Here is a 22,991-nt window from a genome sequence, read left to right as displayed (position 1 = left end):
GCCTGGTTAACTTGCTTTCTCACTGACCGACCCTCAGGTCCAACTAGGGTCCTTCCTCTCTTCCATCTCTCTCTCTCTACTTGTGGGGTTCCCCAGTGGGGTCTACCCTCTCTGCCTGGCTCTTCAACCACTACCTGGCAACTCTTGCCCACCGCATCGCTACTTTCTGCTCCAATTTTCAATGTTATGCAGATGACACCCAGCTCTCTTTCAGGCTCCCCTCAAACACCTCTGCTTCTTCTCTCATACCAGACTGTTTGGCTGCAATTCAGGAATGGTGTACCATCAATGATCTCTGCCTTAATGCCAGTAAGACTGAGATCCTCCTCATTGGGACACCTGCTCTCTCCTTTCCGCCCACTCTGGGCCCTCTTCCTGCTCCATCCTGTGAGGCTAAGAACCATGGTGTCATCTTCGACTCCACCCTCTACTTCTCTCCTAACATCTATGACATTTCTAAGAAGTCAAACTATCAGCTGCACCGACTCAGAGGTATTCTTCCTTTTCTCACTTTCCCCTAATAGCTCACTGTCGCCAGAGCTCTAGTCCTCCCTAGGCTGGACTATTGCAACAGCCTTTTTCCTGCCTCGACTCTTTGACCTTTACAACTTATACAGAACAGGACTGCGAGACTTGTGCTTGGTCTCAAGCCCAGGGATCGTATCTCTCCAGCTTTGAAATCCCTTCACTTGCTCCCTGTGGCTGCAAAGATCAAGTTCACATCATACACAAGGCTTTCTGGGGCCTAGGAATGCTTTAACACCAACTTTCTCTTCCAAAACATCTTCCTCTGAGGGTCAGATGTTTCTCCAAGCAGAGAGTTGGGGGCAGATATACCTCCTCGGCTGGAGCCTCCCTCTGGAACAGCCTCCCTGCCCCTCTCAAACTTGAGCAGAACCACCACGGGGTCTGGAAGCAACTCAAGACCTCGCTTTTCACTTCCGCTTCCCTGCTGATGTACCCGACTGCTACGTGCACTGGTCACCCTCTGAACTCAGGCCAAGGGCTCCTGCATTTCTAGTTGCCTTTGCACTGCCTCCAGACTCCCCAGCACTTAAGGTCTGTATCTGCAACCCTGCAGTCCCTTCTCTGCCCTTATGAGCCACCCACTGGCTGCACTTGTGAGTTAACTGCACTTCCTCCTTCGCCCGCACTTGCACTATCTGAATAACATAAGGCCTAGTAAGATCATTATTTGTCCTCCCTTTGTTTCCTCTGCTTTGTCTTGTCTTGTGGCGCCTAGAAACACTTATGTGCATGCGTGATATAAATGCCACATCATATCAATTATGAGTCGTGGGGGAGGAAGGTTGTGGGCACCAGGGCAGGGAGTAAAAGATTAAAGGGGGCTAGGAACACCAGTGACCTGGAAGGTGTAGATTGACTGGGCCGAGGGATGTACAGGAAGGGCAAGTGCCAGGATTACCAACTTGTATCCTGGAACGTAGCGGGATTGCCCAGACTAATAGATGATCCAGTATGGTCCACCTACATTTAAGGGTTTCAAGTGATACTGATACAAGAAACTTGGGTGCTTGAATCTATTGCGTTGGAAGGGTACAAAACATGTCATTCCTGCTGAAAAAGGGCCCAAAGGGAGACCAAGCGTAGGTCGGTTAGCCTGGAAAGATGTTACATTGTACTGGAAGGTGGTTGACTGTTTTACAAATTCTTTGGATTTACAACTCCTGATGAAAGTAACTGGAGAGGGAGAATGTTTATGGTTGTCAAATATCTATAACAGGCCTTCAGTACCCTAGGGAATGGCAACGCTAAACAGAATAAAGAAGTTAATGCACACAGGGGTGAATCAGACTCCACAAAGAAATTATACCCTAGAGGCAGGGGATATGAATTTACAGATTGAACCGCTAGGGGAAATAGAGGGCTTATGGGATGACCAAGACATGGCCTGGGACAGCTCTCTTGATGGCCCCCCCCCCACCCCCAAAAGAGGCCATTGATTTGCAGCAGAGTCAACTTGCTTGTTACTCAATTTAAATCTGAGGGCCTTTAATGGACGATCACCCAAATATCAGCAGGCCAACTTAGGGTTAAAGGATGCAAGGGGTCTTGCCACATAGATATTTTTATCTCAGGTAAGGGCTTGTGAATGTGAGGTGTGCGAGAGATTGGAAAGTGATCACTCCCCCATTACCATTGGTATTGCAGGAAAGAGGTTGGGGATATATGAAGTATTTGGCCCAAAGAGCAACCAAGCAATTGTATTGGAAGGCCATGCCCTCAAATCAGTTAAATGGGATAACATTATTGAACAATAAGTTAAACCAGCCATCCATACCTTAATAACGTGTCATATTTAGTGGTCTGTGCCTCCTAAGGTCAGATAATACGGGTTTAGTCACACAAAAAACAAGGGAGTTTGTTCAGGATCAATGGAATACACTCCAAACCCTTTTGGAGAGCCTATTCCCTATCCTATAGCCTATTCTGGAAACGATAGTTGACAAGGAGCTCAAAGGAGACCAGACCCAACACTGTTCCATTGCTGCTGATGTTTGGCAATGCCATTTTACTAGTCTGTACAACTGTCCAGATGATGCAGTATCCCTGACAGAAAATTGTGCCAGGTCTACAATTTACATACCTATTCATTTCTCCATAACGATCCAAGAAGTGGAGAAGGCACTGAGGTTCCAAAAAACGTGGACGAGCCAGGGGCCCGGATCGAATAACAATTGACCTCTATAAAGATGAGGAGGTGATATGGGCCGCGACTATGTAAAATCCTCAATGCAGTAATCAGATTGGGGATGGTGCCATAATCTTGGTTAAGAGCAGTAATAATACCCATATATAAAAAGGGTGGCAGGATTCCCCTGCAAATTACATTCTAATTTCCCTACTCGATTGTGCAGGGAAAAAATTTGGAAAGGTCATTCTTTGCCATATACAGGAATGGGTGGACTCTAATGAAGTTACCAGCGACCTACAGGCAGGATTTCGAAAAAAAATAGGTGCCAGTGGACCAACATTTTTTGCTGTTCTTATTGATCGAGAAATACACGTTACTGCGGAAAATGAAGCTGTACACTGTTTCTGGATCTCAGAACGGCATTGGACTCTTATAGCAAGCTTTGTCATCTCGTGAGGGGGCCCCCCCCCACATCTAGTTTCAATCCTAAAGCGTCTCTATTCAGAGAACCAAGCCACAGTGGGCAAAGGCTTCTGGGGTGAACAGATGCAACCCTTTGATGTTAACAAGGGTGTGCGACATGGGTGCATTTTGGCACTCCTGCTATTTAGTATATACATCCAGGAAATCAAAAATGCACTAGTGAGGGAATGCTAGGATTGCCCCAGTGCGGCGGCAGAGACATATCCAGCATCGTTTTACGTAGATGATGCGGTCATCCTGGTAACCACCCCATTAAGCCTGAAAAAGTCACTGCATGTTTTTCCGACCAAATGTAAAGATTTACAATTTGACCTAAATACAGATAAAATCAAGGTTATGGTCTTTAAGCTAGCATTTACCAAACATGCCCCTTGACAATTGAAGTGAATGAAAAAAAGCTGCAGCAGGATAGATATTTTGGTTATTTTGGAGTCAGGTTCCAACGGTAGGGAGCATGGATATCTCAAATTGAAAAGTCGGGCACCACTTTAGGGAAATATAGCAGGGCCATGAAATCTTATTTTACCAGTCATGGCAATGGTGCACTATTGCCCTCACTGGATTTATATAAAAGACCGGGTTTACCTGCATGCACCTATGGGTCCGAATTGTGGGGCTATGCAAACACAGAGAAGTTGGATATACTTGAACATAAGTTTCTAAATAAAATGGTTATGATTCCCAATAGTGCTCCATCAGCATTGTTCTATTTGGAACTGGATATTACCCCTGTTGGAGATCTGGTTGCCCTCAAGCATGCTTTATATTGGTTAAGACTCTGGAAGACAGAGGGTTTAGAGGAATACTAGGCTGCTCTGACCCATACAATGTCATTAGATGGGGGGAAAAGTTATAAATGGGTCTTACACGTGAAGAATGTCCTCTCTGATTTAGGAGAAAGGATTATTGGAATGCCCAGAGGGTAGAACTGAATTGGCTGCCAAGAGGTTAAAAAAAGATGCACAAATAAAAAGCAAGGGAGCAGCTTGAGGCAAAAGCAGCGTCCCAAAAATTAGGGTAAGAATATCTTATGTTTGTGATGACGACCAGGTCCAATATCTCTCTTGAAAAAATCACCCTGGCTTACGTAAATTCAATAAATGTACGCCTGAATCTGGGCATATTTCAATCTGCATCCGTTACAAAAACATGGTCGGATTTGGGGTCGGAAGGTGTGCCCTCTGTGTGGGGCAGCAAAGGAGATACTGATCCATTCCATGTTGATTTGCCTTATGAGCCAAAACCTGCGACATACTTATCGGAGACAGGTGCTGAGGGCAGCTCGAATCAATTGTACAATTGATGCTATGGAGTTTTAAAGACTACCCACAAGGCCAACTGTTGCAACAGTGTGATATATACAGAGGGCATGGTTGCAAAGAACGAGGGTAGTGAAACAGAGTATAGCATAACAAAAGGTGAAAATTGAGGATGCTACTTAATGGGCACTATCTGTTATTCTGGGTGCTGCTTTATCCTAATGTTGATGCATATTTCTCACAAGGCTGTGAGCAAAGCTCTCCTTGCAAGAATGAGCATGTAATCTGTAATTAAAACGAGGCAACTTGGGGACAGTACTATGTGCCCACTATAGTATGAATTGGCTCCTTCTCCAACTTGCCTATTGATTTCGGCATCTTCCTTTTAATAGTGGCATAAAACAAAATTCTATTAATTTGAATATCTGTTTTTTAGACCACTGGTAACCAAGTCCATTGTATTTTAAGCCTTTCCTATGAACTTTGGGAAAAACGTCTTTTTTATTGAAGGTTTTTTCCTATACTTCTATGCAATTTGCAAAATGTACTGAAAGGTTTTTATGCCAAATAAAAGTTTTTTTTACTGACTGATATATATGACGTACATTACTCTGTAATAGTATTTCTGATGGTTGTATCTCCTTAGATTCACATGCTGTGCATGTAGTCCGACATCTAGTGGTAATCAGAGGCTACTGAATCTCTTTTTTCAAAGATCGAAAAGGGACATCGACATGGGTGTGACTAACACTATTCCTAACGTGACGTGTAGTGTACCCCACAACCCTCACATGCCGAGGTCCCACCGGTTGTTTTCTTTTTGCTGGGAGGGAGCCCTGCAGAAAGCGTGAGCAAGTACAGAATAGAGAAGGTGTAAGATTTCTATGGTCCTCCTACTCCAAGATGGGAGGCAGGGTGGGCGCATGTGAATTTAAGCAGATGCCAAAATCAGAAATACGATTACGGTGAGTAAATGATGTCTTCCGATGGTTGTGAATATGCTTGGAATCACATGTTGTGCATAGATTAGCAAGCAGTACCCGGAGATGGTGGCGGAATGTATGAAGTTACAGTAGCAAGCACCACTCGTCCCACCTGAGAAGCAGTAGTGTTAGGTGAAAGTGTGAACAGAACTCCAGGTTGCTGCTTTGCAAATGGAATCTAGAGGAACAATTGCAATGAATTCAATGGTAGCCCCTGTGCCCAGAGTAGAACAAGCTCGAGGCGTAAAGGGTAGATCTCTCTTGGCAACAACAGTGGGATGCAATTTACAATCCACTTGGAAATACCTGATGTTGAGACAGGGTCATCTTCTCTACCAGCTGCCACAGAGATGAAGAATTGTTTTGTCTTTCTCAGTGGCTTCGTCTTTTCAAGGTAGTAAATAACAGCCCTCCTTACATCCAGTGTGTGGAGGCTTCTTTCTGCCAAGTTCGTGAGGTTTTAAGAAAGTGAGAAGTTCGATTGATTGATTCACATGGAACTTCGAGATGAATGTAGGCGTAAAACTTGTGTGTGTGTGCAAAACCACCTTGTCTTTGCGAAAAGTCACAAAGAGTTCTTGAACTGAAAGGGCTTGCAGTTCACTAACCCTTCTTATTGAAGTTATGGCCACTAGGAAGGCAGTCTTATAGGTGAGGGCTTTAAGGTTAGCAGCGTGCATGGGCTTGAAAGGAGGCCCCATTAACTTGGTAAGGAAAACAAGTCCTATCCGGGAGTTGGGTTGGAAATGGGGGGATGAAGTCTCTTCACCTCTTTCATGAAGGCCTTAATGACAGTGATCTTCCACCATGAAATCTTGCTCTGGGATGTGGTGTATGCAGAGACAGCGGCCAGGTGGACCTTCAGGGAATTGAAAACTAGTCCAGAGTCGAATAGGTGTGTTGGATAAATGACGATATCTTTAGGGGAGCAGGCAATGGGTTTGACATTTTTAGTATTGCACCAGAAAACAAAACAATGGGTCTCATTATATGGTTGCCGCCAGTATTTTACCGTGTCCGCCTTGGTGGATGGCGGAATTACCGCCCTACTCCAAGGTGAGCGGGGGGGGTAATTCCCCATTCACCAAGGCACTTCCCCATTCCCATTTTTGCCCCCATAGGGCATAATGGCAATGGGGAAGGAGCCAATTACGGTACCGCAAATTGCGGTACCGTAATTAGCACCGAGGTCCCTTTGCGGCACCCTACTTTAACAGCTGGTAAAACCAGCCGTTAAGGTCGGGTCCCGCAAAGGGAACTCGTAGTAAGGCGGTAAGGGTTTACCGGTGCCCTTACCGGTAAACCCTTACCGCCTAACATGTAATGAGGCCCAATGTCTGGTGTTGTGTTTTCATGCTTCCCTAAGTATGTTTTGCATCTTGGAGGGAGTTGAAGGTGCCCGAACACAGGAGCCAGACTGCTAGGTTGAGTGTTTGGGGGCACAGATGCAGAGTTTCTTCCAGGTTTTAAGACAGCATGTTGTACGGGCATGGCAGCTTCCTGGGGGGGGGGGGGGCACTAATTTCCATAAAATGGGAGAACCAAGGATGTCGGACCCACATTGGAACCACCAGGGCCATTGTGACCTGTTCCAGGTGCATCTTGTGCACTATTCTGTTGAGAAGGGGAATCTGGAAGAAAAGCATAGGCAAATCTCCCAGACCATGCTATCCAGAGACCGTTCCCTTTGGATCGATTCTGTGGGTATCTGGAGGCGTGATTGGGGTACTGGGCCTTCTCCACAGTCTATCTCTGAGAACTCCCATTCTGCAAAGACTGAGTAAAATGTGCTCTTGTAAGTGCCACTCGTGCTCTATAGGTAGGGGGAAATCTCTGCTAAACCCATCTGCCAGAAGATCGAGTTCCCCTGGAACATGTTGTAAGAGGAACATGTTGTGTTTGAGTGCCCACTTTTTAAGATGTTCTGGGGCAGTCTGGCTAGCCCTAGAGAGTGAATGGGCCCCCTTGTTTGTTCAGGTAGTACATAGCTGTGGTATTGTCTCTGAAGACCAAGACTGTTCTCCCCTGTGTGCCTGGCAGGCTTTCAGGGCTTTGAATACTGCAAGCATCTCCAACAAGTTGATGTGATTGGACGCTACTGATGGGTAGCGCACGCTGCGTCCAGTCTGTTGAAGGAGGTGACCACCCCACCCCACCGACAGATTCATCCATGGCGAGAGTGGCCTCTACTGCGGGGTGGTAAAGGGTTTTCCCTGTAGAAGGTTTTCCCTTGACCACCACTGCAGAGACGGAACGAGGGCTGTCGAGACAACCACTAGATTGTCCTGCTAGCCTGACACCATTGGCTTGCGAGCTACTTCTGCATGGAGCGCATGTGCAGATGAGCGTGAGGAACTAGAAAGACACAGGAAGCCATCATCCCCAGCATGGCCCTGCAAACGGTTACCCGATGACTGGCTACATAGTGAGGGATGTGGAACAATATGTTTTGAACCCTCTTGTTGGAGGGGGAAGACGAGCCAGTCTTCTGTCCAAATCAGGGCCCCAGAAACTGTTTGATTGGACTGGGGACCAGACTTGATGTTTTCTCGTTGATCGAGAATCGCAGGCTGAATAAGAGATCTGTCGATTGGGTGCTTGGTAGGCACGTTCCATATAAGTCCCCTGTTATGAGCCAGTCATCGAGAAGGGATACACAGGGATGGACTGCCGGCGCAGGTGAGTCGCCGCTAGTGCCTTTGTGAACACCTTCATGGCTGCAGCAATGCCGAAGGGGAGAACTGAACTGATAGTGCATGTCCTCCATTATGAACGTTCTGTGCACTGGCAACATTGAAATATGAAAGTATGCATCTTTCACGTCAAGTGTGGGCATGCAATCTCCATGCTGCAGCAGTGGGATTACTTCCCGAAGAGTTGTCATGCTGAACTTCTGTGGTTTGACATACTTATTTGTAAGATGCAGATCTAAAACAGGGTGCATGGTTAGATCCTTTTTGGGTACAAGGAACTACACTGAATAACTACCTGTGTTTACCTGGAGGTGGGGGACGACTTTGATGGCGCCCTTTTCCAGCAGGACCTGAAACTCTTCCAACAGGATGCACAGATGGTCTGATGACAGGAGTCTTCCTCTAGGCCGATGGAGTGGGGTGGCCCGTAAGAACTCTATGCAGTAGCCATGGGCGGGCAGTCTTTAGTACCCATTGATCTTATGTGATCCCCTCCCAGGTGTGTGATATGATAGGTTATTTATAAAGCGCTTAATACCCAGAGGTTTCTAAGCGCGGACCCAGGGATCGAACCTATGTTGCTCCGTGTCGTCTTGCTCCCAAGGCGAGCATGTTGCCCATGAGCTACCCTCCCAAGACAATGATGTGCTAATGTGAGATGTCCCTCGACCGGGGAAGTTTGGGACGGAACCCGTACGGATTATTCACTTGGCGGCGGCTGTCAGGGAGCCTCTGAAAGCAGTGTTTCTGCCGCTGCCCTTTCCCTGAAAAAAACCTCTCGGTTGGGATTGGAAGTTGCTAGAGGAGCCCTGTCCGGAAGCCCAGTTGTATCCTCCAGAGCCATATTGTGCAGGGGCAGAGCAGCAGAAGGACTGCTCATGAAAGGACCAAGGGGAGCTGGAGTTGGGCGTTGGACAAGGGCTTAGCCGAGATGTGATTGAGCGACTTGAGGGTCTTGTGCTCCTTTGCTGTCACTTTTTCCGAGAAGAGGTAGGCCTCTTCCACCGGGTTGTTCATTGAGGAAGTCTGAGTCTTTGACTTGAACCCGGAGTTCTTTAACCTGGCGTGGCATTTTAGTAGGGTCCCCTGGTCAAGGGTATGCCCCGCAGTTTCGGCAGAGTCCAGAGTATTCTTAAGGATGTTCCGGGTGACCCGTTTACCTTCTAAAACCACTGCCAACAGGAGGGTGCGAGTAGGTTCCGGAGCATCCCGAAGGCCGTGCTGCATAAGACCCCATTGAATGTCACTATACCTCGCAACGAGAGTGGTGTTGGCAATCCTGGTGGAATACGCTGCAGAGGTGGTAACATGCTTGCCCAGGGCATACAACTTCTTGCAGTCCTTGTCAGGAGGAGATGCCGAGAGGACAGTGGTACCCTGGCTCTCTTGCGAATAGTTGCGACAACTAAAGAGTCCGGGATAGCGTGTTCCCTGATGTACATCATGTTTGAGGGAGTCACAAAAACATTTTTACACACAGGGGTTTAGCACGCGTGTGAGTGATGGAGTGAGTAAAGAGGGGGCCAGACCCTTCTTGACGGAGTTCACCAAGAGGATGGCTTGACTGACCGGGGTCTTTTCCTTAAGAATATCTTCCACGTTGTCAGAGTACGGGACGGCTTCGTGTGTGATAATTTTGTAGTGGTCAGCAGCCTTCTTCAGGAGGGTGTTGATCATCTGGTCGTATATAGGCGACGAGTGTCTAGGCTGGAAGGCGATAGGTGCATCCTGAAAGATGGTGTCAGTGTCATGTGGCAGGGTGTGTCACGTGCCCTGGTCATCCACAGGATTCCAAGTCTGGGTCTTGGTAAGTGGGATCCTGGTCATCCTGGCCATGGCCCTGGTCTTAGGCAGCATCCTGGCTAGGATCATCTGAGTCATCCCGAAAGACGTCGACTTGGGTGTCCTGATGAAAGTCCTCCAAGGAGGGAATCTGGGCACCGGGAGAGTGGAGCCTGTGGGACTTAGAAGGGATGGGGCACTGGTCCACATCCCTATGTCTCAAAATGTCCTCAAACTGGCCTGAGAAGTCAAACTCCGCCATCTTGCTTATACAGGCCTCAAATCTATCCCTGGTCCATTCAAAGTAGTCTGGAGGGGCTGAGCCATGAGTTAGGGGCCTAGAAAGAGAAGAGGAGGTCCGAGAATAGCCTTCAGGGAAGGAAGGGGCCTTCCTGGGGTCCAAATGGGTCAATCAGCTTTAGAAAGCTTCTCCCGAAGCTTTGGGAGTGTTTTCAAGGATTGATACGTTTCGGCACGTCTTTCGGCGCTGCTGCAGTCGTTGGTTCTACCAAGTCTTTCAGCGCCACTGCGCCTTTTGACGGTACCGTGTCAGAAGTGGAGGTTTTTAAGGAAGCGCCCGCTTTAGAAGTAGGTTTAGTTTCTCCAAAAGCCCTCGCATGTACCTTCGTTTCTGCAATGTCAGTTGGGACAAGTCTGGAAAAGTTGGACTACACAACCATTGTAAGAGATTGGGGTGGCCTTACTAGCTGCCTTCAGGTTCTGCTCCTTTTTTGGGTAACAAGCCAGATCAGCCAAGTTATCTCTGGGGCATGCGCCCGGTTCCTTGCGTAAGGGGTCTACTCTATGGATCCTGTCGATCGGAACATCCACCTCACCTTCCGCATTCAAGAGGTCCCTGAACATGCTTGACACTTCTGCTTTCAAATACGCTACATGCACTGCTTCCGAACGATTTCTAATGCAGATATTGGATCTTCGCAATCGGTTCTCCAGAACTTCACACTGCAGTTCAATGTTGTGCGTCATCCTTGCCAAGTGCTCCAGTAGCTCATCCGTGTTAACTTTTTGCTGAAGAGAGGAGACTTCTTTCCTCACTGCTGCCAGTTCTGACTGGAATTCACTAGTAAAAGTGTTGAATTGCGCTTGCAGTGAGGCTGAGCGCATCTCCTGAAAATCTTGAAAGCATTGCTCCATACCTTCTTTAGAAGCAGCCATGTTGCGCCCCTTCTGGATGTTGTGTGGAGTCCGGGTTGACATGGGCACCTTCTGATTTCGACCAGCACTCCTGCAGTGAATTTGGCTTGGATGCAGGGATTTCTGCACTGTTCTCTTTCACCTCGATCCTGGCATGGTCTGTGTCTGCCCTGGAGGATCTCCACAGCTCCTTCTTGTCTGGTTCTCCTTCTGGATAGGCTCTACGATGTGTGTGGGCTGCCACTCCGTCGCATGCGCAGTTCTGCAGTCCGTACCATGAAAGCTTGCATAGTAGAGGGGGTGGAGGAGCGTGCAGCTGTGCCCTGCTCCGGGTCTCCCAGACTTTATGTGCCTGTGGGTTTTCTTCATTTCCTGCCTGATGACCCCCTCTCCCTTTGTGCTCGTTGCTCCCAGTGCAGGTTCAGGGCGGGGGGAGCTTCCAATGTGCCCCAGATTTCCCCACTGCTCACCTCGTAAATGTAGGGCCAGTGACCCCCATTTGCCGTGGTGCCGAGAATGCAGTCCTACACAGAGGACCAGGATTGATTCCACTCCCAGCTGGACAGTGGGAGCATCTGCCGGTGTCTGCCCGCGTTGCATCTTCCCACGGGACGTGGTGTTTGGACCATTGACTTGTTTTGTCAGTCAAGATGCCCCCATGTCGGGGGGCGCACTCCTCCTCCGGACCCTGTGCGGGATGGAGACTATTCCCCTGGCCTCACCACGTCCAGCGGATCTGCATGTATCACTTCTAGGCTGCTACCTCCCGGGCAGCCGAGAAGTTGTATGCGCCGCAGTCTGCTTGCGTGCCAATAAGTTGCTGAACTGTTGCATGGGTGCTTTGATGGAAATTAATGTGTGTAGGGGCTCATCATCCGTCCCCACGCCAGTTTCAGCAAATCCAGGCTTTTCTCAGCATCTGCTACACCGCTCTTCTGCAGGGACAGAGCTCGTTGGGACGCGACTCTACATGCCGGCGGCCATCTTGGAACCGAACACTTCTTTTTGCATAACATTGTTTCCACACTATCTGTATTTAGAAGTAATGATTGGCAATAGGTGTATTAGTATAGGCCCTTTTATTTTGACAGACTCGACTAGGACTGCTTTATTATTTGATGGGCGTATCTTGCTCCCATCTTTAGATTTAGGATTAGATGGCTGTTTTTCAAACCCTGTTGTAGTTCAATAAACACCCTTGAAATATGGTCACTTGTGTCTGTCTTACTGTTTTGATGCCATGCCTTCCTTATATAGCCGTGGCTGCAGACAGATTCCTCATCTGATGCGACGGTGCCAATGGGGAAGTGACTCTCGGCCTGCATGGTATAGGCCGCCCACAAACAGGCAAAAATTGAAAGGAGTCCTCAGAGGGCAGCAGCATCCAGACCAAGAGAAGAGGAAGAGAAGGGGTAATAGAAAGGCATTCTCAAAGGAGAAACTACAAACCGGGCCTCTCTCCCTACACAAAGGCCAAGCCGGAGGAAAGGTCATGTGATCAACAGTCGAGCAGCCCAGGATGGAGTGTCGGCAGACCAAGCATCAGCCGTCGAGAGCAATCGAACCACAGACAAGCAGTGGAATTACAGATAAATAGAAAACAGCAATAAAAACACTTACAAGCTCTGCATTATGTGCTACCAACTAGGTAGGAGGAAAAAAACAATATGGTGGGACCTCTACGCGTGAGGGATCTTGGATACACTACACATCACGTTGGGGATAGTGTTACAGTCACGCCCATGTCAACGTCTTTTTTACGACCTTTGAAAAAAATATGCAATAGTCTGCGATCATGACTAGATGTCAGACTATATGCACAACATGTGATTCTAAGGAGATTCACAAGCATCACAAATATATATATACTGGGCCAGACCCCACGTACGGTGCGGACTGTATAGAGGCGTCAACCAGAGCAAACGCAAAGCTACACTGTCCCCAATGGCGGCGGGAAAGTTTCAAAAGAACTGGGGATAGGGGATCATACATAAGGAAACCGTTGGAGGAAGGAATCCATTAGATAACGCGTATTGCACAATGTAACAGGCCTTCAAAATTAAATATTTATGATTGCACTGTTTTTCCCAGTGGATTTGTTACTTTAATATATGTATATGCCACTCTCACTTGAATGCATAGTGAATTCAAAATTATAACATATGCAATGAAAAAACACTTTCAGAAAGAAAATCCTTACAAAAGTATAGAAAAGATTCATGATGTCTTGAACATAAGCCATTCATATTTATGTATTACACTTATTACAGTATGATCAACTAGCTTAAGATACAATTGTAAAAAGCTAATTATTCTACTTAGATTAACACTTTTCTATTTGCATATTAATGTGAAGATAGGTTTTAAGTGTTCAGAGTACTCACGAGAGGTTTGCGGTATCTTGTAGGTTTCTCCTCTCCCTTTGATTGAGGCGTTTGTAAAAAAATGAACTGAACATGTGGATTCGGTCAGCATCTTTTTGCAACTTTTCAAGTACCAAATACCTGTTTAAAATACATTCGGTACTTCAGTACTTATGAAAAACATGATACTTTAACAATAAAATACAAATTGGAGGAATAAATGTCAGTCCTGCCTGTGGGATTTAATATTTTCATTTATGCCACATATGCTTATACAGGGTTACTCGCCATAGCAGCATCTGTGCTGGTAACCCTTAATCCCCCTTGTGCGAGACATTATGTAGTGTGGCACCAGGATATAGAGCAGAAAATACCTTGCCCAGTAAAAAAACAAAAATGTTAGTGAAGCTTGCATTTTCACACCTACATGCACCAAGTAACTTACTGTCCTTTTTCGCTCTAATTCTATAATGAGGTTTGGAGGGCCACATCATGTTGCGGGCGACTCATAAGGCTATCAGTAAAATATTTCATGAGTAACTTGTACGTGCTGGTACATCTACCCCCTCTTCAATCAAAAGGGGGAGTTTAGGGCCTATGTGTCTGGGAAAAGGCAGCCTATATTTATGTAGTTCTACATATCGTAGACCAGACTCGAACGGGCATCATAGCACGTTACAGCGAAGAGATAAAGCAGCAGCAGTAGCAAGGTCAAACATGCAGCTATCAGCAACAGAGCTAATCAGACAATATTTATACAAACACCTAATGAGAAAAGTCAAACTAGGAGAATGGTGCGTGTGTGCGTGTTGTAGTGTTACGAACTAGGGTACCCCCCCGGACTGTCAATTAGGCAAGGAGTTCATATCGAAAATGTGAATGTGCAGACACTGATGGTGGAAAGAATCATGGCCTGAAATACTCATCTGTCGACACATTTCTAAGAAACACAAGTTATGTTATGTTAAACTAATTTATACAACGCACTTACACCAGTAGGCAACATGTAGTTGAAAGGATCGCATTTAAAAGCAGCAGGATGATCCGAAGGGCAAAATTGATTTAGTTCATTCGAAACGTTTTTAATTAGTGCCGAAAAGCCAAATGATCTGTAGTCTTGCGGATGTCAAGTGCAAGCTTGTTCCAAAGGTGCGCCGATGAAGTAGAAAAAGCTTGGCCACCAATTCTGGCTCAATGTACTCTTGGAACGGGGATCAGAAACTCTGAAAAGGACCGAAGCTGTTGGGCAGGGACATAGCAACGGCTCCTTGGCCATTAAATCCCAGATGGACTAAGCACAGTTCTTTAAATTCGACACGAGTAACCGGCAGTGAAGGCTGCGCAGTGATGATGAAATATGGCCACGACAGGAACTCTGAAAACGGCACGAGCCGCAGTGTTTTGAAATACTTGGGAGTCAGTGTAATAAGTAGGCCGGCTGAGAAAGATACAGAGCATTGCAATGGTCAAGTGTGCTTAGAATGAAGGAATCTACCTCTAGTGTTCGCAGTGGGGACAGAAGAAACTGAAGTACTTTGCGCAGGGTTCTGAGCTTAAAATGGCCCTGCTGACAAACAGCTTATTTGGGCTTCCATGGAAGGTGAGGCAGCTATTTTGATGCTCAGATTCTTCACAACTGACACTGCCTTTGAGAATGTGCCTAGGGATGACGACCAGAAGTCAGGCGTCCAGAGGGAGACGGCAGAGAGAGACAGCAGATGGAGAGCCGATGGTCAAAACCTCTGTTTTATCGCCATTAAGTTTGAGCCAGTTTTGGCCCATCCGAATCCCAAACAGCCTTCAGGCAGTTATTGAGATTGGAAGCTGCATAGGGATTATCAAATTTAAGGGGAACTATGATCTGCATGCCATCAGCATACATATAACACGGGTCAAAGGACTGAATGAATTGGGCAAGGGTTTGAACATATACATTAAAGAGAATAGGTGAAAGGGCAGATCCCTAGGGAACCCCACAAGTGACGGGACAAGGAGATTAAGTGAAGGAACCAAGAGAAAGGGTTTGTAAACTTTCAGTGAGGAAGGAACCAAAACAGTCCAGGACAGCGCTGGAGATGCAGGCTGCGGATAGTCTGCAAAGCAACATCGCATGGTCTATGGTGTCGAAGGAGGCCTATAGATCAAATAAAATCAGCACGCCTCCTCTACCCAGACCCACCAGATCATCCATGATCGACACTAAGACCGATTCAGTGCCCTGTCCTGGCCTGAAACTTGATTGAAAAACAAAGAACTTCTTAAAAAAGAGCTTAGCATAGGTGACCAGAGATTCCAAAAATGTCATTAAGTACAAAAGCAGAAAAATAGGGCGATGGTTGGAAGGAACTAGGGGGTCGAGTGAAGCCTTTTTCAGGAGTGGAATCACCATAGCGTGTTTAAGGGTGGTAGGGAACGAACTATAAAGAAGGGAGTGATTTGCAGCCGTTGTTACTAGAGGTGCAATGTCTGATATTATTAATTTCAGAGCAGAAAGAGAAAAAGGATCCAGAGGGGAAGTAGATTTAAGCATGAGTGTGGCTCGAATTATATCGTCTGTGCCTATCGGCGAGAAAGCAGCCCATGATGATCGGTCACTACGCGAGGCAGATGGAACAGAACTGTCACTAGACTGATTAGGGCAGCAGGGCAGGAAGGATGCTGAACTAGTTTGACAAATCTGGTTGATTGTCAATAAACAAATTAGAAAGCGAGTTGCATAGAAACTGAGTTAGGAGGGTGGTGCTCTGAGGAGAGGGTCTGACTGCTAGAGACCTGACCATTCTAAAAAGTTTTTGGGACGATTTAAGACCTGTGCAATTTAGCCAGACGTAATACGAGCATTTAGCTTCAACTATAGCTTGCTGGTAAATGCCAGTAGCTACCCGTAAAGGGGATCTGTCGGAAGTGGAGTAGTAAATCCGCCATTTTCCTTCTGCTTGCCTGCAATGAATACAAAGCTCGGCCAGATCAGGAGAAAAGTTGCAAACAGAATGAGGCCATTCAGGACAGCAGACCCTAGAACACAGTACACATCTAGAACCAATGTCCCTGAAGCAATACATGAAAAAATTGTTTTGTTTCACTGACAATGAAGCAAGCCTCGGTGCAACAAAAAGTGATGGCTTTCAAATGTTCACTAGGAAAGCAGTCTTGTACATAATGAGTTTAAGGTTAGTAGGGGCAATGGACTCCAATTGGTTATTTTAAAATACTAAATCCTTTTTTTCCCACTATGGTGAGCAGCACTTTTTGCTTTGTTTGAGTTGTCCTGTAATGTTATCCCCAGTGACTAGCATTCAAGTGTTACTAGGGACGCATCCTTACGGTTTGTAAACAGTGAGATCACTTATGGTCCCCAAGGTGAAGGCTATGCAACAGCGACCTTTTTTCTCCATGGGAGAGTAGTTTTGCCCAGTCAGTGCCATATTCACATGTTACCTTATGCTGTGGCAGCACTGGGTGTGTTCATTTCACCCACAGGAAACATTTCCTGCTCCATGAGAAAGTTTGTTTCAAAATGCAGGTTCGGCTTGGTTTAAATCCAGTAAACTGGTGTTAAGCCTGAATTCCTATTGTGTGGACTATAGGACCGCTTTTGGGGTATCTCAACATTTTGCTTTTCCCTTTATCTTTTTTTTGGTGCATTTACTTCTCCTGACATCGCCCTGCCATTACATCCCTTTATACATTAAAGTATATGGCATTGGGTCACACGAGTGCCTCTTGTGCTCCCCATTTTTGCCATAGTGCAATTTGATCCCCCTACACAGGTTTTACGGAGTAGGATGGTGACAACTATACTTTAGGTTTGGCTTTGCCAGTGGTGCAGGCCATTTTACTGCATTGGTAGTCCAATGTACCGTTTTTGGTAGGCTTTGTTTTTTTTTTAAATCCTGCTCTTCGCCATTTTGTATTTCAGGGCTCATCTTTGTCTAGGGGACAATGAGGTAAACTACAATGGCTGTTCTGACCACATGGGCTCTTTGCAAGCCCACAATGGCAGCCTCCATATTGGTCCTATCTAGTTTAGGCCAATATAGGTCCCTGGACAATCTCACTCCTTCCTGTGGGGGTGGCTAAAGTGGAGTGGCAGTCCTTCTGATGCACCAGCAAGTTCCTCTCACCCTTTGCCCCAGCCCCTTTTAGCATCTGGCTGGCTAGCCATTCACCAGCCCCTTTGTGCAGGGTTATTTTGGCTTTGTCCTGCCCCTGTTGCAATCTCTTGCGTTCTTGTTCATGTAACTTCAAGGTAGCAGGTGTGCCGACCTTCTGAAGGAGTTTTCCGCTCTGACCCACTGTCTATTTTGCCATTTTCAAAACCCTCACATGGCAATATTTGCTAGGAACAGTAGCATGGGCATATCTGGGTTTGGGTTTTTTGCCACTGCAGGTCCAACCTGGGGTTCTTGAAGACGCCTAGTGACAAATGGGTCAAGCCCTCCACTCAGTCTTCTGGGTTATTTACTTCCGCATCCTGATATTTACTGTCAGGGTCAATTGCTTGGCTGCGAGTCATTGCTAATGTCCATAGGTGTATTAAAACTTCCAACACTTGACCAGTTCACCAGCTTGGGGCACCGACAGTGCCTCTAGCCATTTCCCCTGCCCTGGGACAGATTGCTGCTGCATTCATTTGTTCATCCAGCTGCTAGGAGCCATTTCTGCAGGTTCCTATGTTTTCCTAGGGTGATCCGCTCTGAAGTCTGATGCAGGAGTGCGTGTGCAGACCCTAGGAAGACCCTTCATTCCTTTTCTGGGTCACTGGGATGGTCACTGACCCAGGGTTCAAGTCCTTGGCAACGGAATACTGAAAGTTGCACCTGTGGAAAACCTTAGTTTACTTACCGGGTTGTTTTGTGCTGGCTGCAGGAGCAGTTTTCTCTTGAACTTCCAATAAGAGTACCTACCTTTGGGTCTTGAGGTGGTGGATTATTTGAGATCCTCGCCCTCAGGTGTCCCTCTGGTCCAAAGTACAGATTCCTTGGAGTCTCCCCTGCAATTCCCGTATAGTTCTTTTGAGGGTCCTCCTGGGGTCTTGGTACCATCTTGCGACCACTTGAACACTTCCTTGGGGTCGCTCATCATAGAGTCCTTAACTTTTCAAATTAATTTCTGTGGCACTGTGAACTTACTCTGGAACTCACCTGAAATTGACTTTGGGGTACCTGACTGGCTTGACATTTTTCATGGGTCCACAAAGGTTCCAGCGAGCTCTGGAACAAGTTTTGTATTTTTAGTACTTTTGACTTTATGTTCATTTTTAAAGTCATACCCTGCATTTCTATTATAGAAATTGTACTTGCAACACTGACAATTTCCGGTAAGAAGGTGTATATTTTTTCTTGAAATGTATAAGGAAGGTGTTACAATGGTTAATCTGATCATTTCTGTTGTCGAAGTGCCGTGCAGTAAATTGTGTATAGTTAAACTTGATGGACATTCCATGTTAGAATTTGTTAAGCAAGATTTTCATAGCAATGATTAATCTTCCTGACCAGTGTCAACCCCAGAACATTTTGCTTTACTGGTGGATTATTTTCCATATGCCTCAGTGAGTGGGAACCTTTTTTCCACAGTCGTTTACTCTTTTTATGGGCGTCATTTGTAAGACTCTCCATAGTGTCTTTAATTAAATCCTCTGACAACTTTTGGCACATACTGCCTATTGTTCATGGGTTGCCCTCGAGGCTCCCCTTTTAATTTTCTTTGGCTAACCTTGTGAGAACTACAGTTCCCAAAGGTAGAATGGATCTTTGGAACCCTTTTACATTTTATGAGGTGAGACCAGCACCCCCAACGTTATGTGGAGTTTTGGGGAGATGCATTGTATCCCCTTTCTCATTTTAACAGTAACATCTTCGCTACAGGGACAAGCTTACCTTTAATGGCTGGTGGCAGTGTACCTTTTTAATAATTCTGTGCACCTTTACCACACAGCCCTGGTAAAGGCAACCATGGGTGCTCATTTTACCAAAATGCCTCAGTCTTCTTTTTTTCACCATTTTAGTGTTCCTTGTCCTTTATTAATTCCTTCCCCTGACCTCCAGGGTGGGAAAATCCTGTGTGTCACTTTTATCTTCGGTGGGAGACCTTGGTCAAGCCCGCCCGGCTCCAGTGTGTCGGTGAAGGCAGGAAGCGAAGGAGTCCAAAACTCTGCACCCTTTTGTCTTCCAGCCTGACTGCAAAAATGCAGTTGAAACTGGGGACTGGCTGTCCTGAAAAGCCTGCCAACAACCCCACCCTCGCCTCCCAAGTTTGAATGTAGCACAGCAGTTTGATTGGCTGGGTTCTGGCATTAAACACTGAACCGGGAAGATGAAGAAATAATCGACCACTGGAGCTGAAATCGAAGAGGAAGATGAACAAAACACGACTCAGACAATTTCCAGCGACCAGAGCGCCTGTTTTGTGACCAGCGCCTGCTGTGTGAATGGCATCTGCTGTTACCCTTCCTTCCAGACGACCTGAGGACTCTGAAAACGATGGCCCAACCCAGATACTGGTGGGATCCACTAGACACAAGAAGACCTGCATTTTGAGGCATCCCACGTCATGCTGCGACCTTGCGGGGCTGCAATACCCCAACGCCCCGAGACCTCGAGCCACTGTGCGGTGCAATGTCTTTCCAATTCCTTCTGAAACTTTGTGGGCATTCTGATGGACCTCCAGAGACGCGAAGAGAGTCCGAAAAGGCCCCTCACCAGAGTGCAGGGCCTTGCAAACGACAAGAATCCGACCAGCAATATTCTGACTTCTGGCTCCTGAATAGGGCGTCAAAACCACAGAACCGCATCCAGCCGCGAAGCAATGCTTGCCTGGAGCCTTCACCGCTGATCCTTGCTGCAAAGGTCCTTCCAGTGTCCTGTCTTCTGTGTTCATGATAAAGGAATTGAACAACCGGGTTTATGGCTGCAGAACCTGACGTCGTCCTGCTGCAAACTCTTCTTCTGTGCTGAGGTACTGAGTTGGCTTGGGTATTACTTACCTTATGTCTGTGATTTCTGTGCAGCTTGGGGGTGTTTCCTGTGATTCGGAGTGCTCTCGTCCAGTTCACCCATGCCCACAGCGGGAACCTTTCTAGGGAGTCTGGTCAAAAGTCCCTGGACCCTCAACTAACTCTAAAGTGAAATACTTACTTGTTTGACCAGTCTCCCTCAGGAACTCTGACATTTGCTACATCTGTGCCTTACTGAACTGCCTGTTAGATCTAGTACACCCCTTCTGCCACTGAGAACACTCATGCTCCAAGAATAAGAGAAATACTTTCCAAGGATTGGGCCTGTTGCCTAGAAAAGGGAACAAATGTTTAAAAGTGTACTTACTTGTAAATGAGTTTGTCGGTAACTTTAACCGTTACAAATGTTCTTACTTATCTTGAATGTGTGTTGCACTAGTCTGAAAAGTGTATATATAGGGTAAATTTACTCACCTGTGAATTGGTTGTGCGTCTTCCCCAAAAGTAATGCCGTTGGTTTCACTTTACTATTCCTGTTAGGATATACATGTATGAGCGTCCCCAATTGGGTCTTGCTTCTCCTGACTTGCTGTTAGCCTGTCCAGAATGCGTTTGCCTTAGGTTATATTTACATTTTAAGTCGCTGATAGCCCCTTTAAAAAGTATATAGGTTTTATTTAAGTTAGCTGTGTTCCATCCTAAAACAAGTTAAAGAGTTCTTACGGATCTTAGACTCTGTTTCACTGAGCTGAAATCAACCGTAATTGTATACTATAATATAAGGGTCTTACCGTGAATAACTTATCTTCAAAGTAGTTATAGGTATCTACTGTTCCTTGAACCTGTGTTCCACTATTCAGAAAAGTATCCTAGTAACAGGGTTGGTTTACTATGTGATTTCTTTGTTGAGTGTCACTGCATAACTGACAGGGTCTACTACCCTTGTTTTATTGTAAAGTAATCTAAAAGTAACTAATTACTCCCCAAGAATAGGTGTGACCTATACTGAATGTGTATGATCAGGTTGGACTTACCTAGAATTACTGTTCGGTATTCTGAATAAGGCTTTATGCTTTGGTCTGTGTACCTTCAAGCATTGTGGTGTGTTTATATAAATGTGTTTATGACTCTATAACCAGTATTAAACTCCAGACTTAAATTGGCCTACTTGTATTTGTAATAAAACTTTACTTTTTATAATACTTCTGTTTGTCAGTGCTTCTATTGAATCCTTCGTTTACTACAGGTTCTATGTCCTTTCCTACAGCCCTCTCTCCCTTCCAAGATAAGCCTGGCTGCTCGGTCTACACTACAATACACTCAGGCAGTACAGCCTTATACTAAGAGTGTAGTCTTGTACTGTCTCAGTTGAATAGTTTTACTAAGCCCGTAGTTGGACTTCAGAAAAACTGTCCTAGCAGATGGGTTGAGTGATATAATGTTGTGAAAGATGTTAGAAGTTGGGCAGTTGAGATGGGAGAGAGGGAAGGTAGGGAGCAGCAGGAGGAGGGGGGGGGGGGAATCTGTGGGCCCTCTTTACCCATGTACTGAATATTATTTACAAGCAAATAAATGGGAAAATGAAATACCTGTGTGGCAGTGACTCCATAACAGGGGTGGCAAGGATGTGATTGACGAATATTAAAGTTGTGTCATACTTTCAGAATGACATTTTGATTACTGTGGGAGACTGCATGGAACAAGCTTTCCTGGTCTGTGAGGGTACCATTAGTGAGCAAGAGTGGGTAGTAGCTGCGAGAGATGGCATTGAACTTGCCTGTGTCATTGATTATGTGATAACAACCTGGAGGAGAGGGTAAGGATGAGTTGGGCTTAGAAGGTAAGATTATATGCATGGCAGGATGAATGGTGCCACCGCTGCATGAGCAGCGTAAAGTGTGGTCGAGAGGGAACAACTGGTGGACATGTTTGAAAGTGGAAATAAAAGAGTGTGGGTGTGTGTGTATAGAGGGGCAGATAAAGCACTCAGGAATTATACGCAACCACTTAGAACACTGGAATTGCCAAGCATGCCCTAGGAATTCATTGCACTTGACATATTGGTCTGGTCAAAGGATCGAGGGGCAGGAAGAAGTACCTTATTGTCCTCATGGACCCGTATGCACTCCTGGCACTTGGAAGGATTGTGGGTGGAAGAGCTACATTACATTGTTTAATCTTATAATGTATCTTGTTGCACTGCAGTACATAGTATAGTTAAACTTGGATGAGTGATAGAATGTTGTTAGAAGGTGGGCTGCTGAGATATGAGAGAGGGAGCAGCAGGAGGGACCATCTGGGGGCCTCCTTACCTATACAAAAAAGAATAACAGTGGCAGAAATAAGTGCAGGTCGGCCATGGTTACATGGGGGTCGAGACATGGGAAAGTCAATTACAATAGCAGGCTGATCGTGTGACAGAAGACAGAGAATAAGCAGGCAAGGTGGATGTGTGGTGGATGCAAAGGTGAGAAAGCTGGTCACTCCTGTTTCTTACCGATGAGCCAGCCCTTTACTTTGGCTCTAAAGGTCCAAAAATGCAGGTTCCGTTCTAAGGCTGAGGGGTAGGGCATTCCACTGTTTGGCGGCTAACACAGGGAAGCTCGCTCCCCCTGCTCTTTTTAGGAGGAATCTAGGAACGGCAAGGCAATGAGAGTACACG

At 46.2% G+C, this 22,991-nt stretch overlaps 1 protein-coding gene across 4 annotated transcripts in view; it reads right to left on the bottom strand.

Annotated features, from left to right (window-relative positions):
- Window positions 1-22,991, bottom strand: part of SENP6 (SUMO specific peptidase 6) — a 2,017,494-nt gene that overhangs the window by 662,347 nt on the left and 1,332,156 nt on the right. For all 4 annotated transcript variants that reach the window (XM_069606272.1, XM_069606273.1, XM_069606275.1 and 1 more), the window contains one exon: window positions 13,396-13,515. In XM_069606272.1, the coding sequence (XP_069462373.1) occupies window positions 13,396-13,515 (120 nt within the window). The remainder of the gene's footprint in view (window positions 1-13,395; window positions 13,516-22,991) is intronic.

The sequence above is a fragment of the Ambystoma mexicanum genome, chromosome 4p (genome assembly GCF_040938575.1).
Source record: "Ambystoma mexicanum isolate Mex_15411 chromosome 4p, UKY_AmexF1_1, whole genome shotgun sequence".
Classification (NCBI taxonomy): domain Eukaryota; kingdom Metazoa; phylum Chordata; class Amphibia; order Caudata; family Ambystomatidae; genus Ambystoma; species Ambystoma mexicanum.
Note: the sequence above shows the minus strand (reverse complement) of the source record. Positions and strands in the feature narration are given on the sequence as shown.